Source organism: Hydra vulgaris, chromosome 10, assembly GCF_038396675.1.
Source record: "Hydra vulgaris chromosome 10, alternate assembly HydraT2T_AEP".
NCBI classification, from domain to species: Eukaryota; Metazoa; Cnidaria; class Hydrozoa; order Anthoathecata; family Hydridae; genus Hydra; species Hydra vulgaris.
The window spans coordinates 25,263,237-25,281,616 of NC_088929.1; the positions used below are offsets into that span (position 1 = coordinate 25,263,237).

General features: G+C 29.4%; 1 protein-coding gene across 2 annotated transcripts in view; it reads right to left on the reverse strand.

The window, feature by feature from the left end:
* Positions 1 to 18,380, reverse strand: part of LOC136085864 (myosin-11-like) — a 48,580-nt gene that overhangs the window by 9,376 nt on the left and 20,824 nt on the right. For both annotated transcript variants that reach the window (XM_065807598.1, XM_065807597.1), the window contains exons 3-5: positions 15,746 to 15,803; positions 15,599 to 15,670; positions 15,367 to 15,486 (exon numbers count right to left, since the gene is read on the reverse strand). In XM_065807598.1, the coding sequence (XP_065663670.1) occupies positions 15,367 to 15,486; positions 15,599 to 15,670; positions 15,746 to 15,803 (250 nt within the window). The remainder of the gene's footprint in view (positions 1 to 15,366; positions 15,487 to 15,598; positions 15,671 to 15,745; positions 15,804 to 18,380) is intronic.

An 18,380-nucleotide genomic window follows, 5' to 3' on the forward strand; every position in this document is an offset into this window, starting at 1 on the left:
CATATCACAAGTTTGAAAAATAATTATTAAAATTTTAGAAATCTTCTTAATAATATTTTATTTAATTAGCTTCATAATAATCGCTTAAAGTCTTTTTCATTGTTTAGTGTTTTAATGGGTTTTTCATTGTTTAGTGTTTTAATGGGTTTTTCATTGTTTAGTGTTTTAATGGGTTTTTCATTGTTTAGTGTTTTAATGGGTTTTTCATTGTTTAGTGTTTTAATGGGTTTTTCATTGTTTAGTGTTTTAATGGGTTTTTCAATGTTTAGTGTTTTAATGGGTTTTTCATTGTTTAGTGTTTTAATGGGTTTCTCATTGTTTAGTGTTTTAATGGGTTTTTCATTGTTTAGTGTTTTAATGGGTTTTTCATTGTTTAGTGTTTTAATGGGTTTTTCATTGTTTAGTGTTTTAATGGGTTTTTCAATGTTTAGTGTTTTAATGGGTTTTTCAGTTTTTAAGACCAATTCATAATATTGTTTATCAATATTATCAGGAGAATAATTTTGACTAATATGTTCCCTTTTTCCAAAGTGAAATTTGTTTAGTTTCTAGATCCATTATTTTTGGTAGAGCATGAAGGTTAACCGTTAAACGGTTAATAGGTTAACCTTAAACTTTAAAATTAACCTTAAAATTTTAAAGGTTAACCTTAACCCTTAAAATTAACCTTAAAATTTTAAAGGTTAACCTTAACACTTAAAATTAACCTTAAGTTTTTAAAGGTTAACCTTAACCCTTAAAAATAACCTTATAATTTTAAAGGTTAACCTTAACCCTTAAAATTAACCTTGAATTTTTAAAGGTTAACCTTAACCTTTAAAATTAACCTTGAATTTTTAAAGGTTAACCTTAACCTTTAAAATTAACCTTGAATTTTTAAAGGTTAACCTTAACCTTTAAAATTAACCTTAGAAAATTAACCGAAGTATTCGGTTAACCATACAAAATAACTTTTTGTACGGTTAACCGAATATGAATTTTTTTTAAAGTGTATAAACTAGAAACAGTGTTGCAGTTTAAAGACGACAAAGTCTCATGCAGAGGTGGTGTTTAACCCCCCCCCCCCTTTTTTTTTTTTTAATTTGGCATCTATCTAGAAAAGAGAAGTTAAATGAATTTAATTTAATTATCTGTAAGAGAGAGTTTTTCTCTTTTCACTTTTACAATCAGTGCTTGTTTACTAATTGTGTTGAAAAGTTCTACATATATATACCGTAGATTTCCCTAATTCCGAACAAAATCGTACTTAAAGTTGAATAACTCCGCTTGCTTTTTGAATTTTACATTAATTTTTTTAAATAAATAAACTGGAATCTAAACTGAATCGAACCATATTAAGCAACAAGTATATTTATTGTAAAAATATTGTTAATTTTGAAATTTAAAAAGTCAAGTAGTTAACCGTCGTTAGTCAGAAGAAATCTCAGTTATTAGTATCAGGTTGGTTGCAGCCTTAAAGAAGGCTCCCCCATTAATCAAATAGGAAGCTTGTAGTGATTTTTTATCATTTAGCAATGCAATTTTAACCTTTAGGCAGTTGTATTTTGAAATGGCAGTAATTCAAAGACTGAAACATTGTTCAGTAACCCCTTAATTTTGCTCACTGAAAATTATTATTTTGTAACCTTTCATTATTATAACCACGCCATTATTCTTCGCCATTAAATAGTATCACAGTTAGTTTTAATTAAATAGTATCGCAGCAATACATCTATATTTTTCTATTATCTGTAAATTATCAAATCTGTACAGTACAACTACGGTTGCTATCTCCAAATGAATACTTATTTATTTGGAGGTGGCAACCCTAGCTGTGCTGTACAGATTTAATAGTTTTTAAAAAAACTATAATGAAAAAGTTGTTGTATTCAAAAAATATTGTTTTAAGGCGCCAAGCTACAAAAATTAAAACTAATAAAAGTTATTCACACTCCTTGCACACGAATTCAATTGTTTCGTGATAATTGATAATACAAGGAATACACGGCCAGTTAGAACACTTTTCACATGCAACCCATTTGCTGCTTGTAGTTTCGTCCCAAAGGCTTCCGCAAGAAATACAAAGACGATTGATATGGTAGGGATTACAGCCGGCGGCAGGAAGACACTCAATATTTTGACTAGTAGACATCTTTGTTGTTTTGTTATATTTCTGAGACCGTTTTCGGGGTTTTTTAAGTTTTAGAAGGTTTTTTTCTTCTTTTTTTAATTTTTGTTCTTTGAGAATTACTGAGTCCAATTTTTTTTTTTCTTTAATAACTTTTCTGGGTTCTTTTTCATCTAGTTTTCTTTCACAGATATTTTTCGCATATTTTTTCATGAAACTATCGTACCACTTTCAAGTAGGTTTACCGTTCTTGAATAAATAATTTTGTTTAGATTCCTTCAAATAGTTTTCGACCATAGTTAAAATATCATTTCTTTTTAAGCTGAAGCCAATGTCACTCATAAACTGTACAAGTTCAACTATAAGCCTCTCCGTTACTTGGCTTATTGCTCTGGGCCTACCAACACCAGCAGCTCCATTTATTCCTTTTAGTCTGCAAAAAATAGACGTTTTAGGAATGTTATAACATAAAGCGGCTTCTGAATATGACATCTGCTTATTATTGATAGCTTCAATACAGAGTTTAATTTTTCTTTCGCGATCTTAATTTTTTTCAAACTTTGACATTTTTTCATTAACAAACGTTAAGACAAACAAGACGTTTAGAAATTTAATAAAAACTTTTTATTAAAAAGGTTAAAAGCGTTTGTGAGTTTCTAAGTTAATGACGTTTAAGTACTATTGTTAAATGTTGTTGTTAATTAGTAATTAACAACAACATTAGTAATTAGTAATTAACAACAACATTTAACAATAGTACTTTAACGTCATTAACTTAGAAACTCACAAACGCTTTTAACCTTTTTAATAAAAAGTTTTTATTGAATTTCTAAACGCCTTGTTTGTCTTAACGTTTGTTATTTAATTAATAATTACTAGCGCGTAAAAACGCTAACTTTTGCACAAAAAAAGTGCATTCCATAATCTGTTCGGAATTTGGGAAACGTTTTAATTATGCAGAAAATGTACTGTTTTTAAGATATCTTACAAAGTATTGCTAATATTTGACTTTTTTTTTCAGATAAATATTCACCATCAAATTCTACATCGAACGGTACGCAATTTAAATTGTCTTTTTTTTTTTAAGTCGGTTTTATATTGTTGGTTTTTCAGGGTTTTAAAAAGTGTTTTGCTTGCAATTAAAAAGTTTAATGGTATCAATATATATTTTGAAAATATTTTTTGATATTCTCATTACCCTAGTCTTCTAATTTATTATTCAGTTTTCCATTTAAAAATTCTACAAAAATAAAAGATGTAAAAATAAGTGAACTAAAGCTGTTCGGAATTAGGGACTGTTCGGAATTAGGGAAATCTACGGTATATTCAACTTCAACAAACTTCAAATTCAATTCATTTAGAAAATATACCATATATTTCAGAGATCCAAAAGTATTTTGGTTACTTATAATATTCTTGATTATTTGCAATAGCTATTTGTTAACATGTAACAGTTTTATGAATTTTTAAAAATATAGCGCTGAAATATTTTTATACAGAATATAAAATTTTTAAACTGTGTCAACAGTTTCACGAAACTACAAATAGGGAATTTACACCCTAGTCCGCCCCCCCCCCACTCCTCCCCCCTCCCGTCAAACAGAAAATCTTTTTTACTTGCAAATATTATTTAATTGCTTTCTAGTTATTAATTTCTTTTATTACTTTCAGTTTCATCATCATCAATCATCATGCCAAAAAAATCAATGATTTGGGACTTTTTTACAAAAACTGATGATTCTCATGCTAAGTGTAATGAGTGTGGCGCGATCCTTGTTTCAAAGAATGGCTCAACATCAGGTATAGGGAATCATCTTAAGAGACATCCTCAAAGTTTAATTGAATTCGAGCAAAGAACTGATTCTCAAGCAGTGTTAAATTCCAATGGAGCAAAGAGACACAATGATAGTGAAAGTGATAATGATGAAGACTTCATTCATTGTCGTAAACGTGCTCGTTTAGTAATGACTCCTGGATCATCAATATTACCTCATCGATCAACAAATACTCAGAAAACTCCAAAAACACCAAGAACAGCTCGTGTTGTAAGTCAATGGCCCAAAGACCATCCTGAAAATGTGCAAATAGTTACAGAAATAACTAAGTGGATCATAAGGGAACAGTTGTCATTTAAGATAGTTGATAGTGAAGGATTTCGGACAATATTGTCACTGACAACAAAGGGAAAATATAACCCTATCTCATCAACTTCCTTGTCCCGTTTAAGAATTCCAAAATTATATCAATTTGTTCAGGACCACATCTCAAAAATTGTGAATGATGAAAGGCCCTATCTTGATGGTGCTGCTTTTACAACAGACATCTGGACTACTCAGTATAATATTCTTTCATTCCAATCTTTAACTCTTCATTTTATCAATAACCGGTTTGAGCTTAAACGTCTTCTTGTCAAACTTGATTATTTCGGAGAAAAACACACGGGTGAAATAATCTTGGAAAAACTTGACTCATTGATCAAAGGATTGAAATTGGAACAGAAAACCCACACATGGGCAACAACAGATGGAGGTACTAATGTTTTGAAAGCTATGCGCCTCGGCAAAGCTAGCCAATTACCATCGATAAATGACAACTTGTGGTGTGCTGATCATCAGATTCATTTGATTGTCACTGATGCTTTAAAAGCTGTTCCTGCCTGGAAAGAACTTTCTTCGAAACTATCTAAATTGGTTGGCCACTTCAATCATTCTCCCAAAAATTCCAGTATCTTGAGGAAAATAGCTCTTGATTTTAAGCAGTCACGAACTAAACTGGTACAGAATGTTTCAACAAGATGGAATTCAGATCTGAAGATGTTGCAGTCAATTATTGATCTTGAAGGCTGCATTGCTAAAATGGCTGAAACATCTACAGTCATTGAAGGTTTCTTGCCAAGCCTGGATGAAATTCTTATCATGAAGGGTGTTTTGAACTGTCTTGAACCTCTTGAAAAAATGTCTAGAGCACTTAGTTCTGACAAAGAACCAACTATGAACTTGGTGTTTATGCAACTAGTCAATGTTAGGAGAAAGTTAGTATTCTTTGGTAACCACAGTACTCTTACTTGTGTCAGTGAGATTTCAGAGAAGCTTGTTGAAGGATTAGATGCCCGATTTCCAAATTCTGGTATTGAAACACCAGAATATGTAATGTGTCATTTTCTTGATCCTAGTTATAAGGGCTCTGTTATCAATTTTGCAGATCCTGAGAAGTATGAATTGATTAAGGTAACTGCTGTCCAAGCCATAATTGATATGAAAAAGCGAGATGGTTCAGAAAGTCCTACTAGTAATGAAATCTCCTCACCAACACTATTGGAGTCTGAAGAAGATGAACAGGAAGATGTTTGGGAACAGGCAAATAAAAAACTTTATGGGAAACAGCAAAAAAGACAAAATTCTAAAGATGACTCTTTTAAGGAGGCACAAAATGAAGTAACGTTATATGTTGAAGAAGGCTGTGTACACAAAGATTCAAATATCCGTCAATATTGGAATAACCAGCAAAATAAATTTCCATATCTAATCAGACTAGCCAGGAAGATGTTGTGCATCCCAGCATCATCTTCTACATCAGAAAGAGTGTTTTCAACAGCTGGAAATATATTGACAGAACGAAGAACTTGCCTTAGCATTGACAACATTGAAATGCTTGTTTTCATGAAAGAGAACATGAAAGAAATGAACAATATCACATGGCCTGGATTTGAAGAGAATGAGAATGAATAAGATAAGATATCCAATAAAATAAAACATGTTATAAAAACAAAAAAACAAAAAAACAAAAAAAAACCTCCATCACAAAGGATAGCCTTGACGAATAGCTTTACAAAAGCTTGGCGATGGGGCTTATGCCTAGCAGTTAGAGCACTATCCATAAGATTATGCTCTAATTACTATGTAACCAATATCCTTTACACTTTTACATGTTATGAACTTTTAAGTGTAATTAATAACCTTTTACATTTATATAAAGAGCATAAAAATTTTAAACCTAAAATTCTTAGGAACTAAGAAGATATTTTGAGAAAAGGGCATTAATCCGTGACAATATAAACAAATTTAAGGGTTAAGGTTAACTGTTAAAATTAATCTTAAACTTTTAAAGGTTAAGGTTAACTGTAAAAATTAACCTTAAAATTTAAAAGGTTAACCTTAACCTTTAAAATTAACCTTAAAATTTTAAAGGTTAACCTTAACCTTTAAAATTAACCTTAACTTTTTAAAGGTTAACCTTAACCCTTAAAATTAACCTTAAGTTTTTAAAGGTTAACCTTAACCCTTAAAATTAACCTTATAATTTTTAAAGGTTAACCTTAACCTTTAACATGATTAACCTAAAAATTAACCGTTTAACAGTTAACTGTCATGCTCTGATTTTTGGCAGTAATTTAGTAAATTTTTGTTTCTTGGTATTTGTACATATCGTCCCTTAGCTTACAAAACCGCTCAAGTCGAAAATTTAAACAATATTTTTTGTTCATGAACAAAAAATATTATTTAAATTTTCGACTTGAGCGGTGTCGCAAGCTAAGGGACGATATCCAATTTTTAAACATTTTAAGCCTTAATTAAAAGACGTTCTAAAACTTCTAATGTTGTACTATTATTGTACACAGTTTGTTTTAACTTCGTCATTGAATTTTTATTTTGTGGAACGCAACTGTTTGACTGCAGAATGATTATTTATATAAGAAATGTCTTTTACTTTATTTTTTAATATTTTGAATAACCGCACTAGCAATATCATAGCTAGATGCTTTATGTAACATAGGCTGTTGTATATCCTTTCTTAATATTACAATTACCGAATAAATTAAGTTTACAAAAATAATGAAAGCTTGAAACATTAGGTTTTGGCAGCTTAAAAACATTTTCAAGATCAAAATCTACAACTATTTTTTCGATAATTACTTTCCTTGTTTTTTCTCAAACCCTTTTATTTTTCTTTGAATGCGCAATGTTTGTTGATACATTATTTTGATGGTTCAAAAAATTTTATAGTCTTCACATTTATCATATCTCTATTAGATTTAAAAAGATGATAAATTAAAATCCTCATTGAAGACTTTTATGCTATTGTTTTTCTTCACATGATTTTCATCTGACGCCTTGAACAGAAAATACATTTTTTGAAATTGTTTTGAATCTTGTAGAGATACTTGTTAAAGTTAAACTACCATTTAAATATTGTTCATTGCATCTGGCACGACAATAATGTGATTGATGATAGGAAATTTAGAACATGAAAGATGTAATTAAGAAACGTAAGATGTAATTTAGAAGATGAAAGTTGTAATTGAGAAACGTAAGATGTAATTTAGAACATGAAAGTTGTAAATAAGAAATCGTAAGATGTAATTGAAAAGATAAAAGTTGTAATTGAGAAAAGTATAAAGAATGCAAAGTTTTTTGTATTTTGAATTTTGTAGTCCTAATATACTTTTAGTTTAAAGCTGGAAATAGTAATATAATACCAATAAAATATAAAAAGTCATGAAAAAGACATTTGAGGTTTAGGCGGTAACTGGAAAAATCCTAAAGGGTGTCAATTAAAACTTTCTTTTATTTTTGTTTGTGAATAATTTAATTGAGATTTTAGATAAATAATAAATAAAACACAAACAATTTATTTACATAAAAATTTAAAATTTAAACAACGTCATTAAAAATCATTGCAATACTCAGTTAAGCACCAACTTGGACGTCTTCCATATTTAAAATCGTTGCGTAATGTGTGGTCGTATGTTGTACAGCGCGTGTACAATCACCTCCCATTATTGTATTTTTTGCCGCAGTAACAATTTTTTCTAAATACTGCATTCGTTGTCCCATAATCCCACCACCGAATACAGGTGGAATGCGAATAATATTTGTAACGCTTATTTTTATTTTGGACCAGATAGCTTCCACTGGGTTTAACATTGGGCTGTAGGGTCCTAATTGTAACAATGAGCCGGTGAATTTTTAAACACCCTTTCCAAACGAGCGTGACATTGAGCATTGTCTGTTACGACGACTAAATCTTCTAAACGATTCCCGGATGTAACCAACTGGTTAAACAAAGTCAACATCCACTCGTTACAAGAATCTGCTTAAAATGATCCTCTGCGGGTTTCCATCATGACGACATTTGTTGTTGATATAGCTGCAATCAAATGTATGTTTGCACCAAATGTATGTTTATAATCAAATGTATGTTTGCACCTTTTGAAGAAGATATTTTTATTATTGCTCTTTTCCCTTGTTTGACACGTCCTTGCGTTGTTCTACAAAAAAGAATAAAATTTGTTTCATCCAACTGAACTATCTGGTGACCATTTGTGATGTATTCGTTAATGTTCCTAACATATTCAGCTCATTTTTTGTTTGTTTTCATTACTATTCATTGTAGTAGGCTCCTTGTTCACTTTTGTGAATGAAAATAGTCTGCTTTCGAGGTAATTGGCAATTATGGTTGTGCTGACGCTCATACTAAATTGTCTTAACATCCTTGTTTTAATGGCCATCAATGTCAACTGACAGTCACTTTCAATCCATGTTAGTGTTTCTTCTATTTGATCATCGGTTAATTTTTTTGGTTTAAAGCCACCTCTTTCAATAAAATTTAAATTTCCGCTGCGGACCCAATTGTATGTTGTCTTATATTTGACACCTAAAGTTTGCGCCAGTCACCCAATCGTCATTTTGCTCAGCACATTCAATTACTCTCCTCTACCATTCGATGAAGATAATACATAATGTTTTCTTTCAATTTGTTCTGTTGTATATATTTCATGTCTACAAATTGGACAAGGTGGTTCTGGTTGTTCCAGAAGTGGTTGTTAACAAATTTGGTGAAATAAATGCTTGCACGGATTCAATTTAATAACAGACTTTCTATTCATAGTGTATTGACAAATAACACAACGATTTTTCAATTTCATTACTGTATTACTGTATTGCTGGTGCATACAAATGCTAAATTTGATATCATTAACTTATTAAAATGCATGTCTAAGAAGATTTTTTATAATGACCTTTAAGCTTACATTGAATTCGCAATTTCAAATAATGTATTCTCATTTACATATTACGATTTCTTAATTACAACTTTTGTTTTTCAAATTACATATTGCGACCATTTGTTATCTGTCAAATATGTTATCTGTCAAATATGTCTGTTGTTATCTGTCAAATATGTCTGAGACATATTTTCTGCCGACATAAAATATGTCCCACATGTTTTCTATCGACATATTTTGACATATTTTTATGTCTGAATTATTTTCTGCTGACATAAAATATGTCAGACATAATTTCTATTGACATATTTTGACATAATTTTATGTCTGAATTATTTTCTGCTGACATAAAATATGTCAGGCATATTTTCTATTGACATATTTTGACATAATTTTATGTCTGAATTATTTTCTGCTGACATAAAATATGTCAGACATATTTTCTGTCGACATATTTTGACATAATTTTATGTCTGAATTATTTTCTGCTGATATAAAATATGTCAGACATATTTTCTGTCGACATATTTTGACATAATTTTATGTCTGAATTATTTTCTGCTGACATAAAATATGTCAGACACATTTTCTATCGACATATTTTGACATAATTATTTGCTGAATTCTGAATTATTTGCTGTTTGATATTTGCTGAAATCTGAATTATTTGCTGTTTGATATTCTTGAAGAAAAAATCAATCTAACAAATTTATTGCGCATTTCAACTTAATTTACAGAGTTAAGTGAAAATAGTTTAACAAATTTGTTGCTTTTTTGCAATCAATTATGCTTCATAAAACTTTTACTTTAAACCCTATAAGCAAACATCAGTTGTTTCATGAAGGTCTTTTTCTGCCCTTTTTAGCGATGTATCATTTGATAGTATTGACTAATATTGGCATTTATTGACTTATTTATTGATTATGACTAATATTGACATTGATAGTATTGACTAATATTGACATTTGATAGTATTGACTAATATTGACTAGTTTTGAGGCATCATTTGATAGTATTTGATAGTATTGATTAGTATTGGCGCTTTCCCTTATTAGAATGTAAAAACCATCTCAAGCTGAATTTTTATTACTGAAAGTGGTTTTTATTAGTATGACAAAACTTAAAACTATTTCTTTGATTAAAATAATAATAAAAAAAAACTTTTTCAGTTATTTTTAATTACTAGTTGACCCTGAAAAAGATCTCATTATGAAAAATTGAATTCAAAAGATTCTATGAAAAAAACGGTTCACAGAATTTCAAAAAATTCGTGCCAAATTAAATTCATTTAAGCTGAAGAATTTAAAATACTTCACAAAAGTTATATTCAACTCATTAAATTCATATTAAGAAGACTAACCGGTAATAATTTTTAACTAATTACGAATAATATACTTTTAGTTATAATAGTTATGATTTATTTAACAATAAAATAATTGACAATTGCATTATAATAGCATACTTAACTGCCATAAACTTGCATAAAATGTTTTGAGTGAAATATATATTGGAATATTATTTTTTTCGTTTTCCTTACGATTTAAAGTCAAAAATGGAGAATAATTTATTGAATGAATCAACTATTAGTTAAAAATAACTAAAAATGCTTTTTTTTAAATATTATTTTAATCAAGAGAATAATTTTAAGTTTAGTCATATTAATAAAAACCTTTTTCAGTAATAAAAACTCAGCTTGAGATGGTTTTTACATTCTAATAAGGTAAATCGCCAATACTAATCCATACTAATCAATATTATCAAATACTATCAAATATTATCAAATGATGCTTGAATACTAGTCGATACTCTCAAATGATACATCGTTAAAAATACATTGTCAATAGTATTGACAAAGTATTTTTAGCGATGTATCATTTGATAGTATTGACTCAATACTATCAAATGATACATCGCTAAAAAGGGCAGAAAAAGACCTTTACGAAACTAAAGATATTTGCTTATAGGATTTAAAATAAAAGTTTTATGAAGAATAACACAGGTCAACAAAAACAAAATTTTTTTCTGGTGCCAAGAAAACAATTTGTTTTTTATGTTGGAAATCTTATTTTGATTTCAAATATGCAACTTATTTTTACCATCACGTCAAGTTGTAAAGATATTTGGGTTCAAATCTTTAGAATTTGGGGAAAAGTCCCTAACATTGTCGAAAAAAAAGTTGTTTAAAAGTATGTCAACCTGAGTCTTAAAAGAAGCGTATTTTCATAGAGATTTTAAAGATGTTATTCGTTTGTAATAAAAAGAAGTATTTTTAGTATTATTGCTGAAAAACATTTTGTTGACATTTTTTTAAGAGTTTTTTTCAAATAATTTTTTTGCCAAAAAATTTTATAGAGAAATTTTTATGTTTTCTAAAATCTCTATACTATCTTCTAAAATACGCTTTTTTTGAGACCCAAGTTGACATACTTTTGAACAACTTTTTTTTTGACAATATTAGGAACTTTACCCCAAATATTTAAGATCTGAACCCAAATATCTTTACAACTTGACGTGATGGTAAAAAATGAGTAGCATATTTGAAATCAAAATGTGAAATGCAATCCAAAAAACTAATTGTTTGCTCGGCACCAGAAAAAAATTTTTTTTTTTGTTCCCCTTCAATTATAATTGATTGCAAAAAAGCAACAAATTTGTTAAACTATTTTTACTTAACTCTGTAAATTAAGTTGAAATGCGCAATAAATTTGTTAGATTGATTTTTTCTTCAAGAATATCAAACAGCAAATAATTCAGATATAAAATTATGTCAAAATATGTCCATAGAAAATATATTTTACATATTTTATGTCAGCAGAAAATAATTCAGACATAAAATTACGTCAAAATATGTCGATAGAAAATATGTCTGACATATTTTATGTCAGCAGAAAATAATTCAGACATAAAATTATGTCAAAATATGTCGACAGAAAATGTCTGACATACTTTATGTCAGCAGAAAATAATTCAGACATAAAATTATGTCAAAATATGTCGATAGAAAATGTCTGACATATTTTATGTCAGCAGAAAATAATTCAGACATAAAAATATGTCAAAATATGTCGACAGAAAATATGTCTGACATATTTTATGTCAGCAGAAAATAATTCAGACATAAAATTATGTCAAAATATGTCGATAGAAAATGTCTGACATATTTTATGTCAGCAGAAAATAATTCAGACAATAAATTATGTCAAAATATGTCAATCGAAAATATGTCGGACATATTTTATGTCGGCAGAAAATATGTCTGAAAATGTCGACAGATCTGCCAGACATATTATGTCGTAACAACTCTGATTGCGACTTCTTATTAACATGTTGGGTTTCTCAATTGCATTTTAAAATTTTTTAATTACATGTTGTGTTTTTTAATTACATATTGCGACTTCTAAATTACATGTTGTATTTCTCAATTACATCTTCCTTTTCTTAATTACAACTTTCAAGTTCTCAATTACATCTTGAAAAGGTGTAGTTTTTCATGTATGTTTTTTGACTCTTCGACCTTTGAGTGGTGTAGAGAAATATCTTGGTACAGAAGTTATTGGATTTTTAATTTTTTCATGAAAGTAATGTATAGATTGCTGGTTGAAAACTCATTTTTAACTAAAAAGTGGATATTTAACAAACCATTCTAGGTTTCTAGGGCAAAGTTATGTTATTAGTATCTTTTAACTGGGTTTTTTTTTTTCAATTTAACATTTGCAATAGTGCTTTTGAAAGCTGATTTCAGTTGTTCCTTCGAATAAACCTTAATAACACTTTTGTGTTATTAAGGTTTATGTTTTGTCAGGCATCTTTATTTGAAATTCTAGTGTGCATTTTCTTTATGCAAAACCGATATAAAACTTATGATAAAATAAAACCAATTTATATAAAACACAGACCATCCAAAAATAATTAAAAAGTTGAAAGTAAGTTTGCTGTGAATAAATCTTTAGTTTTGAATAAAAATCAATATTATTTTTGAAATCACCATATATTCTGCTTCTTTTGAGTCTAAGATTGATATAGTTCGTGAAACCTTTTTGCGAATATTAGATTCTGTCAAAATCTCAGCGGAACCTCAAGAACTCATCTTGACTCAAAAGCACTTTTTTTATTTTCATGTTATAATTAATAGAATATGTTCATGGTCGTTTTTTTTTCCTAAAAGAATTCATATATAAATACAATACAACCCTGGAAGACCGGGATGTCTGGTCACCTTACCTTTACCATGTCTATGTTTATTAAATATAGGGTAAGTTTGTGTATTTTGGATCACTTTTAATATTAAATTGAACAAAGAGTATTGAGAAATATCACAAGTTAAAAACAAATCATTTTAGAGTACGACCTCTGCCCTCAATTTGAAAAAACCATAATTTACTAATTTAAAAATACCTAAATTCAAAATAATAAACTAGTTTTGAAGACTTTATAAATGCGGTCTAATTGAGTTTTATATTCTGAATCTAATGGTAATGTTTTTATTTTATTATGTTGTAAAATAAGGAAGTTAATTGACAAAAATTTAACAAAGCTAATATTCTACTTAAGTTGATCAAAAGTTCATGAAATAATGATCAATTATGTGTGGAATTAAGTGAAAATTATTTGTTGCATAAAGTGACAAGAAGTAAACAAATGTTTACTTCCTCGATTCGGTCAGTAATTGATAAAACACGATGTTACTTCCTATTATTCCTTTCAATTTAAATAAATGAATACCATTTTTCTCTGTTAATATTAATCTTATCTCTTGAAAGCTGATATAAAAAATAAAAAATCGACAACTATAGTTAAGAAGAAATTAAAAACGCTTTGAAACATTATTGAGATCAAGGAATATCGTTAAGAAAGTGTACATTCAAATTCAATGTATCAAAGTCTAAATTGATTGGTAGAAATAAAAGTAAAAACGTAGGTCAACATAGAAGTGGAAGGCCAACAGTTTTATCAGTTGAAACTGAAAAGTTGTTGATTCATTTAATTCAATATTTCAGCGATTAGGATTATGAAAAAAGCCGATATAATTTTTTTTGTTCAACACTATTTGAAAAACATAAAACGAGAGCATTTTTTGGAAAATGGCAAATCTTTATCACAGTATTGGTATGATTTTAAAGAGCGATGGAAACATGATGTAGCATTACGCAAAGCAGATAATATTGGATAAAAAATCTTGCACCTCAAATATAATTGACAACTATTTTAGCAGTTACAAAAAACAACACGATGAAGCTAAAAATGATCACTTAATAGTTTCATATATTTAGAACTGCGATGAGTATGGTTTTAGTGGTGACAGAAAATATTAACTATATCGTAAACAACTGTGTCAATGCATCAGGCATCTACCTAACGCTAGGGCTGTCAAAAATTGTAAAATTGCCAAACAAACGAGCGGGTACCTGTTGAAAGTTGTTCTCATAAACAGTCAATAAAAACCTTTAATTCTAAATAAATGATGTCATTTATTTAGAAATGTTTTTTTTCACTCATATCTAAATTTTATTTTACTTTAAGGCCCAATTACGTTTTAAATTCTAGCGTGTCTACTATTTCGGGTGCCAACGATGCACGTCGTTGATTGACCACATGCTCAGAAGTCGAGAAAGCGTATTCTGATGACACTGAGTTGCAGGTAAACACATTCACATGCATCACGATTAGCATCGACTATATCATCTACTGCACAGGCTTATCATCAATTTCATCATCACTAACAATACCAGTGTCAAGTATTTCAAGCTAGTGGATGTCAAGCAATGAGTGAAAAACGAGATAAATAAGGCTACATAACGTAACAGACGATGTAAACATACCAATCAAGCAGCAAAAAGTACTTCAATGTAGAAAATCCATAACACATTTTTCTTTCATCTTATATCAATTGATTTTCTGTTTCTTTTTTATTTTTTTGTCATTGATTATAACGGTGGCTGATATTAGTTGAAAAAAATGTAGATCTAATCAATTTTAACTTTTTTTTAAATTAATTTTTAGAAATAAATATCACATAAAACTTCTCTTTTTTTACACATTATTATAGAAAACAAAAATCTTTATCTATTAAAAAAAACCCATGAAGAAATATGTCGCCCATCAAAATTAAAAAAAAAATTAAAAAAAATTAAAAATTAAAAATAAAAATTAAAAAAAAATCTTATTGTTGACCGAAATTAGGCTACCTTACCTTCTATAGAGAAAGATAAAAAAAGAGTTCTAATAAAAAAAAAAAGATTCCAAGAAAAAATAGTACTATTGATTCAGTGCATTTTTTCTCTTCTGCGATCTCAGAGTTTTTAGCTTCTATTTCAGTCACTAATAGCAAACATTCTTCTTTTAACTTCATCTTCATAGTTTTGTTGTTGTCGTTGTCCTAAAAACGACTATTTTAAAGAATTTAATTAAAAAAAATTGAAGTTGTTACATAAATAATTATAAACTGCGTTAAACAATTAGTTATAAACTAAACAACCTTATTTTCATACATTTTCTTTTGTTTGCATTTGTTGTTTTAGCAGTTTGCTTAACTTATTTTTTTTAATACGTAATGCTGAATACTAAAAAATAAATTGGTTATCAAACTATATGTAACTAATAATTGAAAAAAATTTTAATGCAAAATAAAGTAAAACCTTAGAATGCATTTGTAACAGTTCTTCGTCTTGCTTTTCAATTTTAATATTAGCATTCCTAAAAATATAAAAAATAAGGTGAGAATCACTTATAACACGGTTTTTGCTAATCCCAGTAAATTTTTCAAAACAATAACTGAATTGCTCGTCGGCCTGTCTTCATTAAATCATTTTTTATTGTAGTGATTTACTTGCGCGAGATGTTATTAAGAGAGGTTATGTTCATTTATAGATAGCTAGATACCGTTGCGACAAAGCTACGATATGTAGCTATCGATTATCATAACAACATTTGCTCGCTAAATAGCTACGATATGTAGCCATCGACAATCTTAAAATTTTTTTGTAGTTTTAAAGTTATTTTGGAGTTAGCTAAATACCGACGATATGTAGCAATCGATATATCGTAACTATATTGCTAGTGACAAAGCTGCGTTATGTAGCCAGATTTGTTGTTATGTTGTAGCTAGCTACAAATCTATGATATGTATTTAACTAATAATTGAGAAATAGAAAATTCTCGCGAGAAGTAGAACGAGACTTAAATATTATATTATTGTCCAAATTAAAAGTTATTACAATATACAAAATGCTTAATAATTTGTTTTTTTAATTAATTAATATTTTGACTCCGTGATTTTAAGAAATCTAGTTAAAAATTTAACTTGTTTTTAACAAAAACAAATTAAATTTTTAATTGGATTTTTAATTAGATCTTTTAATTAGATTTTTTTTTTAAATCTAATAAAAAAACTTTAATTAGATTTTAAATATTTTTAATTAAATTTTAAATACAAAAACTTTTTGTTTAAAATGGTGCACTTTCGACTTAATTTCATTAGTTTACCAGTAGAATTCAACTTGACACATATTGTTCATATTGAAAAGAAATATTCTTGCCTCATTTCAACGATCAAAAATGTCACCAAGAAAAAACAAAATCTGGAGATATTTTCAAAAAACAAGTGACGGTGCTGAATGCAAGGCGTGCAAAAAGTCTTTGAAAACAAAAGATGGAAAAACAAGCGGACTTCATCGTCACCTCGAAAAAAAACACAGCCAAGATAACGTTGAGTATTCTGAAAAAACTGACGACTCTCTTCTTCCTCCTCCTAAGAAGAAACAACGAACCATTGTCGAAATGCTTGAAACAAAGTCCAAATATGACAATTCCATTCAAAAACAGTTTGACTCTGCAATGCTGGATTACTTTTGCACTCATCTGGCATCCTTTTCAGCAGTCGAAGGAAGAGGTTTCAAGAAATTATTTGACATTGCAAACCCTAAACCGAGCCTTCATCACAGAACAACATATTCAAGAAATCTTTCAATTCGGTCAAGAGAAGTTCAAGCTGGAATGAAGAGCATAATAACGGAGATTACGCCAAATCTAAAATGTGCTGCATTTACTTCTGACCTTTGGACTTCTAGAGCTCAGGACAGCTACATCTCTTGGACTTCTCATGCTATTGACGAAAATTGGAGACTACATCACTGGACAACCCATGTCCAACAGTTCCCAGGCAGACACACAGGTATCTTAATTGAAGGAAAGCTGGATTCTTTCTTAGAACAACTAAATTTGCCTGCTGATTTGCCAATGTACTGCGTGAACGACCAGGTAAGAAACATGAAACTTGCAGTTAAATTGTCAAAGCGCCTTGACCAATACTTGTGCAACAATCATATTTTGCAATGTGCAGTTCGAGACTCATTTGGAATGGCTGCTGGAATGGATGATGCGTTGCAAACATGCAAAGATTTGGCTTCTTTAACTCACCAGTCAACAGTTGCAGCTGAGTTGCTTAAATCAGAATCAGACGCTCAAGGAATCAATTTTAGACAGTTACGCCAATCTGTTGACACAAGTTGGAATAGTGAAGTGGATTGCATGGCTTCTGTCCTACATCTAAAGAGTGCAATTATCAGCTTATGTGCAAATGAAGATATTTTTCTTCAAACACCATCAGTGCATCACAGTGGAAATCAATCGAGGGAGCAGTAGAAATTTTGGCGCCACTTAAAGAAGCTACAGAAACGTGGTCGGCTGAGTCTATTCCAACAATTAACACTGTCGCCGATTCTCTTTATTTAATCCATGACGAAATTGATCAATTTATTGAGACGGATTGAAAAAATGTCTAAGGTGTCTTGTATGCAAAAAACTTGAAAAGCTGCATTGAGAAAAGATTTCCTCTTTGTCACACTGGAAACTTATTGAGTGCTGCAGCAAACTACTTAAATCCTGCTTTAAAGGGACTTCACTTGAGGCTCTTCAAAAAATTTCAAACAACAAAAGAATGGTTAGCCTCACAGGTTAAGGATAATGTTGAGTGCCAACCTGTTGCCAGAGTCCTTTCAGCAGATTTGTCCCCTTATTCAAAACTGAAGCGCAAGTTAAACGTCAGACTTGAAACACAAGAGCTAACATCTGAACTGAATCCTATTTTGAGCGAAATGTGCCAGTATGAATATCTCCCTGATGCCAAAAAAGACTTTCCGATTCTTGATTGGTGGAAATTGCATTCAAATACATTGCCAGAACTCTCTTCATTAGCTAGACAAATTTTAGCTATTCCAGCAAGTTCAACTAAATCAGAGAGAGTTTTTAGCTCAGGTGGAAATGTCGTCCGAT